Here is a 17,473-nt window from a genome sequence, read left to right on the forward strand (position 1 = left end):
AAGGCCTATAGTGGCATGTGAGGGAGGCTTCCTGTCACTGTTGGAGCTGCCAAGAGGAAGCCAGATTCACATCTGTCTGCCTTCTTGGGAATCCATGCAGAAGAGATGCTACCTCTTCATGAGAGACAGGGATGGGAAAGAAAGCTATCCTGCAGGCAAGCCTGCAGATGTTAATGGATGGCCCAGCTAATTTGTCTGGAGACTGCACGCAGATGGTATAGTGATGGGCACCTGAACCTTTTAATGATGCTTCTGTAAGCACACCAAAGGGAGCCCTGGCATGCTGGTATTGTGTCAGGTTGGCTGTTTTGGACACGGATTCACCTCTCTTGCTTTTTTATCTGGAGCTCAATCTACTTCCATTGGTTCTTCATCTGGAGGCGGATACATCTCCATGGGCTCCACAGCAGTGGTGACAACACTGGCCATTTATCGAAGGTGTGCTCTTCATCCTCCTCCTCCTCCACTGTGGGCCTCCTCCATCTCTTTTGTTCCAGGAACCACTTCTCTTCATTCCTGTATAAAAGTGAGGAGTTGCTGCCCCAAGTCCTTTTCGTTCCAGTCATCACTGGCAATTGCCTGTGGCCTGGAAGCTCAGTGAGTGGTGGGACAGACACAGAGTTTTTATAGGATCTGGAACAAAGGGTGGGATAGTGGTGACTACTGTGACATTAGGAAGATTCTGTGATGTCCACTGTGATGGAGGGAGTGGTGCTGGGTGGCCTGAAAGATGCCCTTTGTGTGAAGAGGAGGATGGTTGGAGGGGCTGAAGACCCTTTTCCCAGGATGGCTCCTTAGTGCTATTTGGCTTGCCACAGAAGAAGGCTGCCCATCAGGCACAGGGACAGCCCTCCACCTCTGCTGCTGTGCTCTGTCCTTGATCCCCCTCCTCATCCCGTGTTTGGGATGCATGTACCACAAGATGGTAGCAGCAGTGTTTCTGGAATGTCTGCCATTACCCTGCTGCCGCTGACCCAGCTCTCTGCAAGTGTTGCAGCTCCCTCTATTTGGCAGAAGCTAGAGGATGAAGCACCCAGGTGACCCACGAGCAGGAGACAGAGGCACAGCTGGTCTGTGCAAGCTCTTCCAGCGGTCTGTAAAGGTGCTGCTGAGCCCTTTTTTGCTGTCCCCTTCTCCTGCCTATCTCCTTGGAGCGTGAAAGTGCCATGCCTTGTGTCCTGAGCCCTGAGGGAGAGGGGAGGGGTGGACCTTCCCTGGGCTGCTGTGCACCGTTTCTGTTGGCAGCACTTTCAGTCAGAGTTAGGAACATGATTTACTTTAGGAATGTGAGACCCAATAAGACTGGTTTATTGGATTTAGATATTTTTGTTTTCAGTGTTTGACAGTGAATTGTGTTGAGGCTTAGAGGAAATAACCTGCACATAACAGATTGTGAGATTTACTTTCCTCAAAAAGCTTCTGTAAAATTAAGTTAGTTTGTAAGTCACCCAGCTCCCATGTAAGCAGGAAAATTATGTCCTTCAAACTTCAACCCTGAAAGAAGGAGGTGGTGCTTCTGTCTGGACTTTATTCTAAAGTAGCAACTCTCCAATTCACAGGTCTCCTAAGTAGTAGCATGCACACCTTTGCCTGAACCATTTTCCTTTCCCTGAGCAGCATGTCGTTCTCTTCCTGAATGCACCATACCCTTCTTCCCTGAAGCTCCCATTCTGCTTGCTCTGGTGGAGATATTGCACATTACTAAGTTGCATGTTGTCACGGCCTCAGTGCAATTTAGTGTGTGCGATACTTTCACATGAGTGCATGCACACGGGTATGGCTGTAGCTTAAAGTTTCTGCAGCTTTCAATTTTGGTGGGGCCTAAATTACATCGTAAAATGATCTAAAACCCAGATCAGTATTTTGAGTGATGTCTTGAAATACTTGTTTGTAGAATTTTGGTTTGTACTACTAGGAAGATGAGCACTGTTTTCAATTTGAGAAGGGTTATCATTATTTGCTTCATTTTCTTCATCTGTCATGTACGCTTCAAATTTGATCAGATTTTTTCATGGACTCAATAAATTTTCTTAAAATCTCAGGCATTTCTAAAGAAGGAAGTATTTCAGTCCAGAAGTAATCACATTCTTAATTGAAATTTGCCAAAAAGCCAAAGGGAGATTTGATATGAAGATAACCTGTGTACCTGGATAGCTGAAATAGAAGCTTAAAACCATTAAGACTCTATTTCTTAACATCTAGAGTGGTCAGAAGTGAGGAGAAAAAGAAAAGTGACTGTTTAAAGGTACCTGGCTTATTTATTGTGGCATCAAGGCAGTAATGATGAAGAAAATGAAATGGTGATACAATTCCCACAGAAAACAATAATCTTCCAGCATGTTATGCTAATGCTTAGAAAAGCTAAAATGTCTTTATTTTATTGCAACATTAATAATGTCTTTCGGAGTAATTTTTCAGAGCCAACTGTTAACTGATTGTGTTTTGACTGAATTTCTGCATGCGTTCTGTGTTTCTTAGTAACAGGAGTATCTCTTGCAAAAATCTGTTTTGTCATTAAAAGGATCCTACTGAAATAAGCTCTACTTAACGGTGTGTGTCAAGGGATGAAAATAGATCTAAAAATGATTCTGCTTTAACTAAATGATTTCCTCGTCTAAAACTGGAGTAACAGATTTCTCAAAAAATTGATGGAGGAAAGGAAACCAATTGAGTTACTATGGGGGGGGGAGGGGGAAAGAGTGATATTATCTTTAAATCCAGAAGAGATGCTGTTCTGTTTCTGTATGTTTGTAGAACAAGCTGACAGTAATTGTAATCTGATTATCCTACTAGGATAGATAGCAGTTTTTATCTGCTGAGAGTTTTGACTCACTTATACCACAATTTTGAATACTCTTAAATATTGTCCTATAAGCAAGAAATAAAAATAAATTACATGTCTTTTCTTGTATTTCCTTTTTATGTGTTCCTAATACTTGTTCTCATTAAGTACAGCTGTCTGTAATTTTACATACACACGATTTTAAATAATTATTCAAGGAAAAACACAAAGGAAAAAAATAAAGGAATCGTTTTGCTCCTGCTTAACTGTTACTTGTTTTATTTCCAAAAACACATCCAAAACTGTAAAAAAATTATTTTACACACATAATTTGGGCCGAACGCATCACATAATCTGTAGAAATTTTACGGTGTTTTAGGCTTAATTCATGAGATGATGTAGATGTACAGTCTGATACTAGAAATAAAGCAGTTCTTTTTTTCTAGACTGGGCAGACAGCAATACTGTATTTTCAAGCACGTTGGCTAGATATTGAAGAGCTTCCTTTTTTGTATTGGGCAGTGTCATCATTCTGACATTTGCTTCTTCCATTTTCCAGATGGTGTATTCTGAATGCTCCAAACATATTTATTTTAATGTGTTTTTGTAGTTTGTGGTTCTGTGACTGTCCGGCCTATTTAAGTCTGAGGATATCTATAAGCAAGCAGAGGGAATCTGTTATTGTGTGTGTATGTGTGTGTTTAAACTCTTGCATTTGCACACAACCTTTAAGAATAATGTAACTGCATAGCATCTTAGATATTAATCCTTTAATTTTGTCTTGCACAAAGTAATCAGATTTTAACTATACAGTTACACATGCGCACTGCTTTTTTTCCACACCAGAAATTAAAAACAAACAAACAAAAAAAACACATTACTTACGTGTTGTAACTTTTATTAGGCATCTCTAGGAATGAAGTGCTACTATGATAATTATTTTTTTAGTGTAACGTACTGCAAGTTTCCGTGCTCGCATGTTTAATAGTTCTTTATCTCTGTATTTAAGGCTGCAGTATGTATTATTGTAACCTAGGACAGATTTCTGCTGTTCAACTTAAAAATTCATAGTAATACAAGAAGGAAGCATTAAAACTGCTGTATATTGTCAGGATTTCCTGACACTTTTAAGATTTAACATTGACTTTTGCCTTTCTGCTTTATTGTCATTTTAGATTGAATTACTAGGTTAATCTATTATTTATTCTCTACATAAGCAGTCAGAATACTTGCTTTGATGCTTCTGATTCAGAAGTTTATAATGGTAGTGATCAGAGCAGACTAGAAGGAAGTGTCTTAATATAAGACTGGAGCTGATCTTGATCTTTTTATACTGAGTCCAATTGGCCATTTCTCTCATGCATTAAACTTCTGAAGCTAAAAGAGGTGTCTAAAATGATTAAATTCTTTCAAGTTGTGGGGTGAGTAATCAATGTGCAGTGCCAGCGAGTGCTAACTGCTAAGAAAGGCTTGAGTAAGGTTAAAGGAAGCCTGTGCAGGTAAGCAATTAACGAGGGTCACTGGAAATGAGAAAGTACTTGGAAAAAACTGAAGTTCTAGCTGAATGGACAAAACTCTGGCAGATGGAAATAGAATCGTTAAGGTTGGAAAATACCTCTTAAGTTCATCTCATCCAGCCACCAATCCATCCCTACCCTGTCCCTCAGTACCACATTCCACGGTTCTCGAACACCTCCAGGGATGGTGACTCCACCACCTTCCTGGGCCGCCTGTGTCACTGCCTCACCGTGCTTTCTGAGGAGAAACTGTTCCTAATAGCCTGCCTGAACCTCTCGTGGCACAACTCTGAGGCTGTTACCTCTCAACCTGACTGTTACCTGGGAGAAGAGACTGACCCTCACCTCTATACAACTCCCTTTCAGGCAGTTCTAGAGAGTGATGGGGTCTCCCCTGCGCCTCCTCCAAATAAGCCAAAAAATGGTGGGATGTGGGAAAAGAGTTTGATTAATGCATGCATTAAGACTTGGAAGTGCTCAGAGGGCCTAGGGCTGGTGAGGGGTAGGCAAGGAGTACACAGCGGTAACAAGATTTATGTGGGCTTTTGTTGAATGATGCTGCATTGTTCTTTATTGTGAAGATAAGAGGAGGAAGTCACCTTGTAAAGCCGTTCTTAGATGGGAACAGCAGAAGAGTCTCTCAGAAATCAGAACGGCTGTAGATGGTGTTGTGACAGGAGTGTACAAAGTGAGCAGTAGCAAATTGCTAAGAATGTATGCTATGCAGCGCAGAAAGCTGAAAGATGGAATTAAAAAGGGGAACTGAGGAAGTACAGACAGAATTCAGTGCCACCAGGATTGTTGTGCTTTAACCCCAGCAGGTGGCTCAGTAGCACACAGCTCTATGCTCAGCCTCTCCCTGGAGGTGGGGAGAAAGTAGGAAACGTAAACCTGTGAGAATTCCTGGGCTGAGATGACAGTGTTCAGGGTGAAGTGGAAGCTTCATGCTCAAGCAAAGCAGAACAAGGAATTCCCTTGATACTTTCCATCCAGCAGCCCAAGACCTAAGCTGAAGGACCTATGCTTTGTTCAAGACTCTATGTCTTTATCTGATTAGTGGGATGTCTAGAACCGCTATGTTAGATTCAGTTCCTCTCTTTTTTTATTTTTATGTTGCATCATTCCTACAGAGAAATTTATTTCAACAGCAGAATTGTTAAAATCATCTCATAGAGTCATCTATGAAAATCATTTGCACATTTATATTGCTCCAGAGATGAAACTCTGTCAAAAAAAAACACTTACTGCCACTTCTGCTTTATTCGCAGCTGGAGTCTATCTTGCCACTTGTTTTCATGTGTAATTTGAAGCTGAAAAATAATCAGGATTTTTTTGTCTCCCTAAGAGAGCAGAACCCTTAAACAGATAAAAAAAAAAAAAATGGGCTTAAGAGTATTTTGTGAACAGACTTCTTTCAGTCCTGGCACTCAAGAATGAATTTGACTTTTTCTAATAATATTCTTTACTTGGGGTATTCTTATCGCTGTAAACCATTTTATGGCTTGCCGCATGTTTCGTTAGGTATTTAGAGAAACACTAATTCTTTTCATTTTTCTTAAGCAAATGCCACTTCTGTCCAACTTTTAGTCCCTTATAATAGTAACTAGCATAGCTGTCTTCTGAAGTTACCAAATTCTTTCTCTAACCTTTTTAGTCTGATTTTCATCATTTCACCCATGCGTTCTTTCCTCCAATGCTCTGGGAAGATGGAGAAAAGGGAATTCAGAGGTCAAAACTGTGAATGCTCTGAATTGAGACTTGAGGCATGCACTGCATCCCAGGAGCCTTCATCTTGTTTCCTTCAAACTGGGATTATTGCAGCAGAAGTTTGAAAAGTTTGGAGATCTTCATATGGGAGCCAGTTCACATGTAACTAATGGAGAACAGGCCTTACGTGTAGGCTCTGTGAAGTGCACCTGGATTCACCTGTGTATTTTAGGAGACCAGCATCCATTTAACGTAAACTGCAGTAGAAGCAAAGGGAAAGCTGTAGACTTTTTACAATAAATCAGTAAAAATGAACGACCAGAATTCTCTGAGAACTTCTACGCCTGCCCCCCTCTAAACCCATACATTGGTCTCATTTTTCCTTGTGAAATTTAAAAGCGGTTCCTTAGTTTTTCGGTGAAATAAAGTTTAGGCCAATTATGCAGAAACATCTGACAACTTGACAGAAGTTAATTCATTTCTAATCTCAATAATGTGAAGTGTGACTCATGTTCCTCTGATTTTTTTTTCCCCCAGTTTTACCTACTTTTCAGAACTCTATAAAAACACGTATGTCTTAAGTGTGCCTTACACTAAGTTGCCTGAAGTGCTTATAAAGTAGGTGTTGGCAGATGATAGCTCATAGCTGGAGCGGCTCATCCAAATACAGTACCTGTATGAGATGTGAAATGTAATTGGATTATCTGATTTCTGAAACGTAGAATTATTTTTATGTATGAAAGGAATCTGTGTGTATGCCCAAAGGTGCTAAGAACCAAAGTTTATTTACTGTCCTAGTTTCATCAGGAAGTTACTCTTTGTACAGATGGTAATGAATTCATTCAGCGTTTGGCGCTCGCATGCCACAGGTATCCCAGATGCAAAATAGTGAAACTGCGCTGTTTGTAAACGTTCTGTTCAGCGTTTTACGCTGCCATAACCCTGAGGTCAAATGAATGTGAATTTCTAGAGTCTTCAAAATTCAATTCTTAGTGTTCCTGATAGAAGTAAAAAACATGAGTCTTGAAGAGACTTTGGAGTTCCCCCGAGCCACAGGGTTGGATCCACTTTTTTTCTGCAATTGAGGGAGGAGGCAGGCATAAAGAAATAGAGAAGGAGAATGAAATCAAATGCAGTCTCCTCTCACTTTGCACTTCACCGCTGGCACCTCACAGGTCTTCTGCACTGAGTGATGCCTTCTCCTTTTAGCTTATTAGTTTGATGCAAGGATCTGGAGAGATGCCATACTGTACTATCTGGAGAGATACATACTATGGCCTTTTAGAGATGTATACTTCTTGCCAGCCATGAGCATGCATTGCAGACCTGCTGTGACATATTACATGGGACATGTGGATTTGTGTCTCATATCACAGCAGCTAGCACCTTACTCTAACTTGGTGTTGAAAGGTCAGAGGTGGACAGCCCTGGCTTACATGTTAAGAAGTTTAAACCAACATCTAACGGAAGCGTTTCTTTTTCTAGTTCAGATATCCTCCTTCTTGTCCAACCCACAGTGGGGAAGAAGCAGCATTTACTTCATCATTGCAGCTGTCTTTGGTATCTTTTGTCCTTTCCTCAGATTTCCCTCTCTGGTGATATCTTTGCTCAGAGATCACCTGTTCTGGACTGCCCATCATTCTTTCTGCTTTTCACCGTAGATTGCACCCATGCATTTTTCTTGAAGCATTAGTAAATCAGTCTGGACAGCAGTCTCAGATGATGCCTGGACATTGCTAAGTAAAATTGGTACTAGAGATGTGTCTCATAGACAATGCTAGTGTATGTGCAGGTCATACAGTGTTTCCTATTTTTGCATTAATGTGATATTGACTTGCCTGTAATCTATTGCAATCATTAGCTCTTTACATAGAGCTGCTGGTGATTCCATTTATTGCACACTTTTTATTTTTTATTTTTGCTGCTGAAATACGCTATTTTTTTTCGTTGTTTGAACTGCATTTTTTTTTAAGGTGACCTTTTCAAGCCCACTTTGATTTGTGATCTGTGCCCATAAATTACCACAGCTCCTCCCATCTTTGCAGAATGGTTTACAAACTTCAGTAACTAATGAAGGTTGCAGAATGACATCAGGTTTAGCCATAGCTGTTGTCTGGAATTAACTTTTCAGTTATTTTGCTGCTGCATCTGTGTGTTGTGGATTTACAATGTAAAGTTTTCCTACAAACTGCATGATTACGTCAGCAGAAAACATGTCTGAACTGGAATTTAGACTTGAATAAAATCTATCTGAAGATAAAAATGAAGCTTGCCTGAACTGAAAAGTTCAGAAAAAGTGCCTGGGTGGAAGGGCAGATTAGTTTTAGTCTTGGATTGGTTTTGAATAGTTCTGTAGCTGTTCCTTGACATGGTTAAATTCACAGCTATTATTTTGGGCCATTGGGATAATTTTCCTGTTTATTTATTTATTTGTAATTAGAATAATAAGAGACTGCCCACTCTTTTTTCTGAGGTCTCTGGAGGAAAACCTAAAGTGACTGCTTGTTTCAGGGTATTTCGGATATCTGTCAGGGCTTTGCATTGCATCCTGTATGGTGAAATGTATTTTAGAGCCATGCTCATAGAAGTTAAGACTTTGTTTCTTCTTCTACCTTACAGGAAATGTTTTTACAGGCAAAATAAGGAGATACTTCAAGGGCAGCCTTAAAGCATATTTAATAACTGAAATGTATTTGTGCCACAACTTCTGTTTGAAAGGAAAAGGATTTACTTGAGGATTTAATTATAGTGTGCTGATATCTGAGTTCTCATCAGTGCTATTAAATATTTAGATTTAGTATTTTCTTCTGACAATACAAATTTTTCTGGCTTTGTTGTTTTGTTTTGGTGGGTTTTTTTTTCTCTATCTTTTTTTCTTTCTGGTTGCTTGATTTGCTTTTGGAAGAATGTGGAAAACTGTATTAAAAAATTACACTTTTGCATCACCAATGAGGGGCTTCAGTGATCATGAGGTAACCAACCTTCTTTGTATCGGGCAGGTGTTTCTGTGGGACAGACCTAAGATTTAAGAGATCGACAGGGCTGTGGAGGTTGGCTGGACAAAAGCGTAAGGGAACAAATGTATCCTTACTGCAGCCAGAAGTGTTTTTGCTGCCGTCTTGTGATCAGTGCAGCTCAGCTTGCACTTAATCGCACCAGCTACCTTGCGTTTTCCATGGCCAAAATCTCCATTGAAACTGTTCATCTTTTGAGCTCTTACAATCCAGCCATTTTTTGATAGCCTCTGAAGGAGCATAAATGTCACAGAAAACACAGAAAAATCAGACTTTGAGCAGCTGAAGCGTGAGTTTTTAGTGCAAATTCACACTGAGCATTCTTTCTGTGGTTTTGGGTTTTGGGATCCTTCTCTCCTTGATAGTTCTTACTACACCAGAAGCTTGCTTCATGTATGACTAAAATGTGAAGTATTTCACTAGTCAAAACGTGCAGATTATATGTGCATATAGGTGTGTAATTTCCCATTGTGATGTTATTGAAGCTTTTTCAATCTGTGAGGTATTCTGGCTGTCTTTGCTGAGGCCTCACAAATGCTTAAGCACTTCTTCTCTATCATCTTCAAGTACTGGGTCTGTTATTTCAAGTAATTGCTTAAGGCTTTCTTTTTCTTTTCCCACCTTTGTTTTTTTTTGCTGGGAAAATGGCTGACAGCAGCTGTTTCTTGTTAGTCTATCAAGAGAATCTCACATTCTAAGACCATGTGGATTTGTAGGGCTTACTATGCACTCCTAAATTCCAGTGGATGAATTTTAAACAAGGTAATTTGGTTCAGCATTCACTTGGGAATCCATGTGTGCTTTTAGGTGGGAAAGAGTTGCAAAAAAATTATACACTGTTCCTGGGGCTAATAATGAGAATACAGCCCAAAGATGCCAATCTTGGAAGTCTTGCTGATGGCTGAAAAAGAAGATTCTGTTTGGTGGTTGGGAAGCAGGGAAGGTTTTATCAATTCAACAAAGGATTGAAATTGTGTTCTTAGGGGTGGTTGTTTCCAGAAGGGGCTGTTTCCCAGGCAGACTGTTATTGCTCAAGCTGCAGTGACAATCTTCTAGCTTATGATCTGACTTCATCACTTCTGTTGTGTTAAATGTAAGATGGGAACTTAACATCAGCCAACTATGTTTATAGTTGCTGCTAGGAAGGATGTGTGTGACACCACTAGGGCAGTGATGTCCCGTTGGATGCTCCAACGGAGGGGTTCAAGGCCAGGTTGGATGCAGCCCTGGGCAGCCTGGTCTAGTATTTGATATGGAGATTGGTGGCCCTGCCTGCAGCAGGGGGGTTGGAGATTCATGATCCTTGAGGTCCCTTCCAACTCAAGCCATTCTGTGATTCTGTGTAACTTTTATGACTTCTTTGAGGGAAGGAACTTAGAGATAACAGAGGGACTTTAGTTACTTAGATCCAAGCTGGAATAGTGTTTTCAAGAGAGGCAGTGTCTTCCTCAATAGGAGTGAAAAATGAGCATAATACAATCGTGAGATATTTGAGTTTTCGGTTACAGAATATTTCACTTTAGTGAATGTGCCAGCGCTGTAAAAATGACACAGCACTGAGCTGCCTGCTTGCTGTCTCATGAAGCTATGCTGATACTTAACAGAGGAATACTTCATTTTGTGGCCAGCAAGTTGGATGTAAGTTCACCAGGAGTTAATTACATTGCAAGGCTTTTTATTTTCTTTTCAGTAGTGTGACATAACAAGTGGCCTAAAATCTAGGAATATAAAGATGCTAAGGTTCAAGACCAGTAATAAATGCCAAGTGCTCAGTTATTTCCATGTAGAAAACTGTGTATATGAGTAAGAAAGTGAGAGTTTAGGCAGCCTGTATCACTTCTGGGTCCTTTGTTTTATTCCAACAAGAGTGAGCAAGTATAGAAATACAAGAAGATAAAGAAAATGAATTGAGAGATAGAAATGGAAAAGGACAAAGAAAAAGTAGCTCATAAATAGAACTGTACTGTTTCTCATAGATAAAAGATTACTTTTTCTAGAGAATGTGCTCTGATTCCTGAGCAACTTTTGTCAAGGAATTTATCCCAGAAACCCAGGCTGTGTAGTAAAAAAAACTGTCTGGTATGTTGTTTTTTTGTTTGTTTATTTTCTCCTGCAGATGACGATTGATAAATATGATGAATGTTTGTCCTTTTCATAGGACAGACCTAAGGTATACATTTTGAGTTGTGTGATTTATGGCACTGATGGCTTTGCAGTTTATCAGAGCGCCTTATAGTTAAAGATGCATGTAAAGATACCTTCACTGTTCCCACAATGGTACTGCCAATAAGAGTTAACAGAGTTTCTGTGATTGTTTTAGAGGTGTATTTGATGCTTCCCTCAAAATGGCTGGGTTCTATGGACTCTACACTTGGCTGACTCACACAATATTTGGGATTAACATAGTCTTCATACCATCTGGTAAGAATTTGAACAATCGTAATCTATTTATACATAGCATTATATAATTTTATTGTACAAGAGCAGTAGGATTAAATGCTGCTGACAGGATTAGTCCTGAAGTTATTTTTAGTGAATGTTCTATCAGAAACTGGCAACTATCAGAATTGGAGTTGTGTATGCAACCGTAATGTTATTGATTTGTGCAGATGTCTCAATGTAGTTTCTGACTACAGAATTGGGTTGGTTTTTATTTTTCACTTTTTTTAACCATGACAGCCGAGTCAGTGGACTCAGTATATGATCTGAACTTAGTGAGTAGCTGCTCCAAATTTTTATCTTTATTATACCCATTCAGTACGTAACTTCATTTTTATTTCCTGTTTATTATTCAAACAGATGTAGGAAGTACTGTGACAAGTTTAATACTTTTGTGTGATATGTAGGGATTCTGTAGAGCTCCTGATCATTAACTGATTCCTCCAAGTTTGAATTAAACTACCACAGATCAAATTAGTCAGTTGCTGATTGCTGTCTTATCTCTTAGCCATACTTTTTTCTGTCTTCATAGCATAGCCCCAGAAAAATATTTTACTTCTGTTTCTTTTACTGGTTGTAATTTTTTTCCATTCTGTTTAATCCGGATCTTTCCATAATTTGTATGTGCTATGTTTCTGGGATACCTAAACAGAGCAAGTACTGGTATCATGGAAATGCTCAATAGAGGCATGCTTTCTATTCTCAGTGCTGTTTCCTGACAGCATTACCAGCCTCTGGTTTTACCAGCCTCCACAAATTTTAGCTATGAAAATGGCTGCACAATTTCCACTGAAAATCTCTCTGTTCCTGTTTTCCCTCTATTCCTCTAAAAAAACCCAAACAGCAAGCCACTTGCACCTTCATGTACAGAGCAACAAAAAGGGACCTGCAAACAAAAAACGAAACAAGAAATGCAGCCAGTAGCTGTATCACAAATTCCAGCTACCCTGAAGATATTGGTTGTTGTTAGACATATTTACATAATCATTACTTTTGTTTTGGCAACTTGGAAAATCTTGTTTTGTATTCTGGCTAATGAGGCTAAAAAGAAAGAAAAAAATTAAACTTTTTTCTCTACTGCAGTCACTCATATTGGATTTAATTAAGATGACAGCAGTACTACGTAATTTGAGATTACAAGGAGCATTTGTATAAACAGAAGGCAGTATGCCTGGTGGAGACTTGTATGCATGCATAAAGATGTGCAGATATAAATACTTGAAGTCAGGGGTTTTACGCTTGGTTTCTCACAGTACAGCTGACGTTGTAATGTCTGAGGTCTGGTAAGTTACAGTGCTTCACTAAGAATTTCTCAGTGTATACTTTCTTGTCCACATTTGCTAGGTCTGTGGTTACGTAAAAGCTTGAAATGCAAATGATTGGTGTCTTTCATTTTTTCTTAATTGGAAGTAACTGTGACTGACAGCTGGTAAGGCTTTTCTGTATGGGGAATAGTTCCATTTTCCTGAATGTGGTTCTCTTTTTCCTTAATCACAGTTATAAAACAACAAGAGCCTTATGTGCTGTCTTTTCAGTATCTTATTTACAGCAGCTGATAGAAGTGAGACTACTGGTGTGGCAAAAGTCAGAATTTTTGTGAAGTATGTTTCCCTGGTCTTTTTCTCACTCCTCCTCCTGTGTTCTTTAGCGTTAGCAGCAATCCTTGGAGCGGTTCCATTTCTGGGGACGTACTGGGCAGCCATCCCTGCAGTCCTAGACTTGTGGCTTGTGCAAGGAGAGGGATGCAAAGCCATTTTGCTCTTGGTTTTTCACCTGCTGCCAACCTATTTTGTAGATACAGCCATTTATTCAGATATATCAGGGTAAGTATATTGAAAACTTTTTAAGTTTACATACTGTAAAAATGCTTAGCAGTGATGCCTTTGAACTTACCTCTGTGAATCTGCAGAGCAGTGCCTTGAAGCACAGAAGGACATGCAGTGGTACCATCTCGTAGTAAAACTGGCCTAAGTGCCATTACTTTTGCAGACCTCTTTTCTGTCAGATTTGTTGTTTCAAATGTCTTGAGCTTGTTCTCAGTCAGAAAATTGTTTTGAAGCCAGTTTTCATGTTGTGCCGCTGTACCCCTGCGTAAAAATCTGTTGATTATCAATTGATCTTTAAATGTGTTGAAAATCTGAATGCAGGGAGAGGCTTATAACGAGACAGCATTTGGTTTTGCTTTCCTCTTCTGATAGATAAGCACAGAAGGTTTCTGGAAAAATCTTGCTAGGTGTTTGGCTGCATCTTGCTGGGTGTTTGGAATGCTTCCTGATTTCAGCTTTGAATAAAGAAAAGCGAACTCCAAACTATAGAGACAGAGAATCAACATCTGCAGTTGTATCTAGAGTACTAGAAATGCTGCTGAAATGTCGACTGACACGTAATGCTGCTGAAACACCTCATGAATCCCTTCATGGAATTCAAATGAGAAAATGCTGGAGTTCTACAGACCCGACAAAGATACGAACTGTCAAAGTTCATATGTGCAAGATGTGTACACAGCCATGTACATTATAGATAAAAAAATGTGCTCTTTAAAGTCACTGCTTCCATCTTGGTCATCAGGAGCTAGCCTAGTAGTAAACTATGTGAATTGAGAACTTTGACAGACTGTGAGTGCTGATCCAGTCTTTGCTGTAATTCGTGCTCCAGGTACGGTTGTGTGCTGGAACACATTTGTGTTAATTTGTATTGTAGTAAATTAACGTAGAGTAAGAACATTAAATGTTTAAGTTCAGCATTAAGTTTGATTATTTTTTTTTCTCCTATAACTTTTAAGTATAGTTAAACTAAACAGACAACCTCGTGATAGTGAGATCGATATTAAAAATCTTTCATAGACTGTAGCAATAGTTATTTTCCAGGAGTGAAAGCTAACAGGTGAAGTATAATCAAATTACATTTGTTTTCAACAACAAACCACAGATAAATTTAAGGCCAATAGCTATTTAACTAGCCAATAATTCTTCTACTTATTGAAATAAATTTTTGACTGTAGGGTTGCAGGCTCTGTTCACCATTCAGAAAATATATGTGGCAAGAATAGATTTTCTAACAGTGGAGAAAAATTGTATTTTACCATTACATAAATCTGCTGTCTTGCAAATTGGGTTAATTCTATTTGAAATCACTATAATTACGTTATGCAAGGTTTTCCAAATGTATTAAATATATATTGCAGTCCTACTTCATCAGGTGATACGTGGTCTGAATTGGCAAACTAGCCAGAAAAAAACTTGGAAGTGATGCAACTGTTGGAAAAAATTGTTCCAAATTTGTAAAGGTTTATAAACTAATTGTGTGTCTTCTGCTGGAGAAGTATAAGATGTTAAGGTCGAGTCTGTCTTCTCAAAAAGTATTGTACTTGACACTTCCAGTATGTTGAATTTGGTCCAAGAAAGACATGATTAATAGGTGTGTATGATGTGGTAAGTCTCTTTCTAAGACCTGATAGCAGCCATAAGAAAGAAGAGGATAGGCTCTTTAGTAGGATCTGTTGTGATAGGATGATGGAAAATGCTTTCAGATTAAAACGGGGGAGATTTAGAATGGATATAAGGAAGAAGTTTTTTACAGTAAGGATAGTGAAGCACTGGAACAGGTTTTCCAGGAAGGTGTGGATGACTGGTCCTTGGAGACGTGCAGGGTCAGGCTGGACAGAGCTCTGAGCAACCTGATCTAGTCTGTGTCCTTGTTCATTGCAGGGGAGTTGGACTATATGACCTTCAGAGGTCCCTCCCAGCTCAGATTCTATCATGATCTTATGAGATCATAAGCAGAGAGGGAAAATACAGATTGGATATTTGGGGAAAATTTTTCACTCAGAGTTGATGAGGTGCAGGAACAGGTTGACCAGAGAAACTGTGAATGCCCCATCCTGGAGATGTTCACGGCCAGGTTGGATGAGGCCCTGGGCAACCAGGTCCAATGCATGATCTTGTGTGTGGCAACTCTGCGCATGGCAGTATTATGGAAACAGATGATCTTTAAGGTCCCTTCCAACCCAGACCATTCTACAATTCATAAATGATGTATCCTGCCTTTTGATCAAAAGACTAAATATTCTGATCATTGTATAAAGTAATGTCTCTGCTGAGGAATGCTCATAGTAAATACTGCTAGCTATCTTGAAATGTAAGAGTTCTTGTCTGTGAAGCATGAATAGTCTTCATAAGGAATCATCTTTCCATTTTCAGAATGGAAATATTTGTGCTGTTAACTCCTTCAGATCCCCGAAGGTGTTCACAGTCAGATTGGATGGTGCCTGGGGTAACTGATGTAGTAGTGGAAGGTGTCTGCCCACGGGACGTGGAGTGGAACTAATGAAGATAATGTTTGTTGTGTTGCGTGAATGTCGTACAAGATGCAGCTTAGGGCATTTATGCAGTCATTCAAACAGCAGTTTAGTCTGAATATGGGTATCTATAAGTAGATCGCTTTATAAGCTTAATGAAATGGTGTGATTAATCTGCATTTCAGATCCGCAGTCAGTAGTGTTGTTGTTTGTCATTCTTGTTTTAACTTTATTCTGCTTGTGCTGTAATTCCAGAGGTGGTCATCCTTACCTAACGGGTCTTGCAGTAGCTGGTGGAGCATATTACCTGGGACTGGAAGGAGCCATCATAGGACCAATTCTACTTTGTATACTTGTGGTTGCCTCCAACATATATAGTGCCATGTTGGTTAGTCCAACAAATTCAGTGCCCACTCCATCACAAGCAGCATGTCCACTACAGATTTACCAGTAAGCGTTGAATGTCTTACGTTACATATTGCAGTTTTCAAGTGGATCAGCGTATGCCCACATCGGTGTAGGGAATGTAAGCATGAGTTTGTGTATATTTGTGCATCTGCACACCTACGCGTGTGTGGAAATATTCAGAGAATGATCAGCTTTTATTCTAGAAAAATATTTACTGTAAAATAAGTAAACTTGAAATGTTTGTTTAATATCTCTGAGCTTCTTACAGAAGGCTCCTTAAGAGAATTCATTAATAATAGCTTTGTATTACATGCACTGCCTTTGTGCTAGAAAATAACTGACCATCCCTGTTTCCCTGTTCATAACTATTATTCATGGATACCAGACAGTGTTTATTGGTCTGAGAAAGAGACCTGTCTGCAGATACTGCACTTTGTGTGACTGCATGAAACTACAAAGCATGCCGTTATTCCATTAAAGTATGGTCTTGATAAATCTCTTTATTGAAGTTACCAAATGTGGAATATAGAAATGTATTTTTAATCTGTACAGTTAAGGGATGGGATGAATAAATTCCTCATTGAATATTTAATTAGAGTTGGAAATCATGTTGTAAAATTATTAATGACAGTAGGCATTGTAATGTCTCTACTGTTTTGTTTAATTACATAGGTTAGCTCATTATACATATATCTTAGAGATTATATGCTTGTGAGCAATAATCCTTTTCTTCATTCACATGAATAATGTTGTCATCTTTCATATGGGTAATTTAGGAAAAAAACACTAATGAACCTGTCTGTACACTCTGACTTGTGGATGTTATGTTCCTAGACTTTCCACATACACTATACATAGAGCTTCTGGCAGTACATACAGAATTTTACGTCTGGTTTTTTCCTGTTTAATTCATAGGGAACGAGACATTTGAAGTCACTCAACAAATTTGAGTCCTTTTGGTTTTTTTGCAGGTCAGCTAGAGAAAGTCCCGAGGAGACAAAAATGGCTGCTGAATGATGAAGGAGCTATGCTGCACCTGTTCAAGATGAGAGAATCACACTTGGTCTTTCTTGAGCTCCCAACAGCCATGGCCTTTTGCCGCTCTGCTGCTCTGCTCGGGGCAGTTCACAGGGATGCATCGTTTGAGTGTTAGGAGACACCACTCCTCGAACATCTGCTGGCCTTACATTACTGTGCACTTCACCTCTTTGAGAGAGAATGTCAACTTCCCATGGCTTTGTGTACTAGCCAACAGTTCCACAGCCACTTTGTATACCTTCTGTCTTCTTAAAAAGAATGGCTAAGTGGA

At 39.4% G+C, this 17,473-nt stretch overlaps 1 protein-coding gene across 1 annotated transcript in view; it reads left to right on the top strand.

Moving 5' to 3' along the window:
- Window positions 1-17,181, top strand: part of TMEM245 (transmembrane protein 245) — a gene marked incomplete at both ends in the record, with an annotated part of 70,179 nt that extends 52,998 nt beyond the window's left edge. The window contains 4 exons of the mRNA XM_079533571.1: window positions 11,341-11,441; window positions 13,108-13,282; window positions 16,012-16,206; window positions 17,136-17,181. Coding sequence (XP_079389697.1) covers window positions 11,341-11,441; window positions 13,108-13,282; window positions 16,012-16,206; window positions 17,136-17,181 — 517 coding nt within the window. The remainder of the gene's footprint in view (window positions 1-11,340; window positions 11,442-13,107; window positions 13,283-16,011; window positions 16,207-17,135) is intronic.
- Between the last annotated feature and the right edge of the window lie 292 nt (window positions 17,182-17,473).

This window comes from Tetrao urogallus (genome assembly GCF_951394365.1).
Source record: "Tetrao urogallus genome assembly, chromosome: 3".
Taxonomy (NCBI): domain Eukaryota; kingdom Metazoa; phylum Chordata; class Aves; order Galliformes; family Phasianidae; genus Tetrao; species Tetrao urogallus.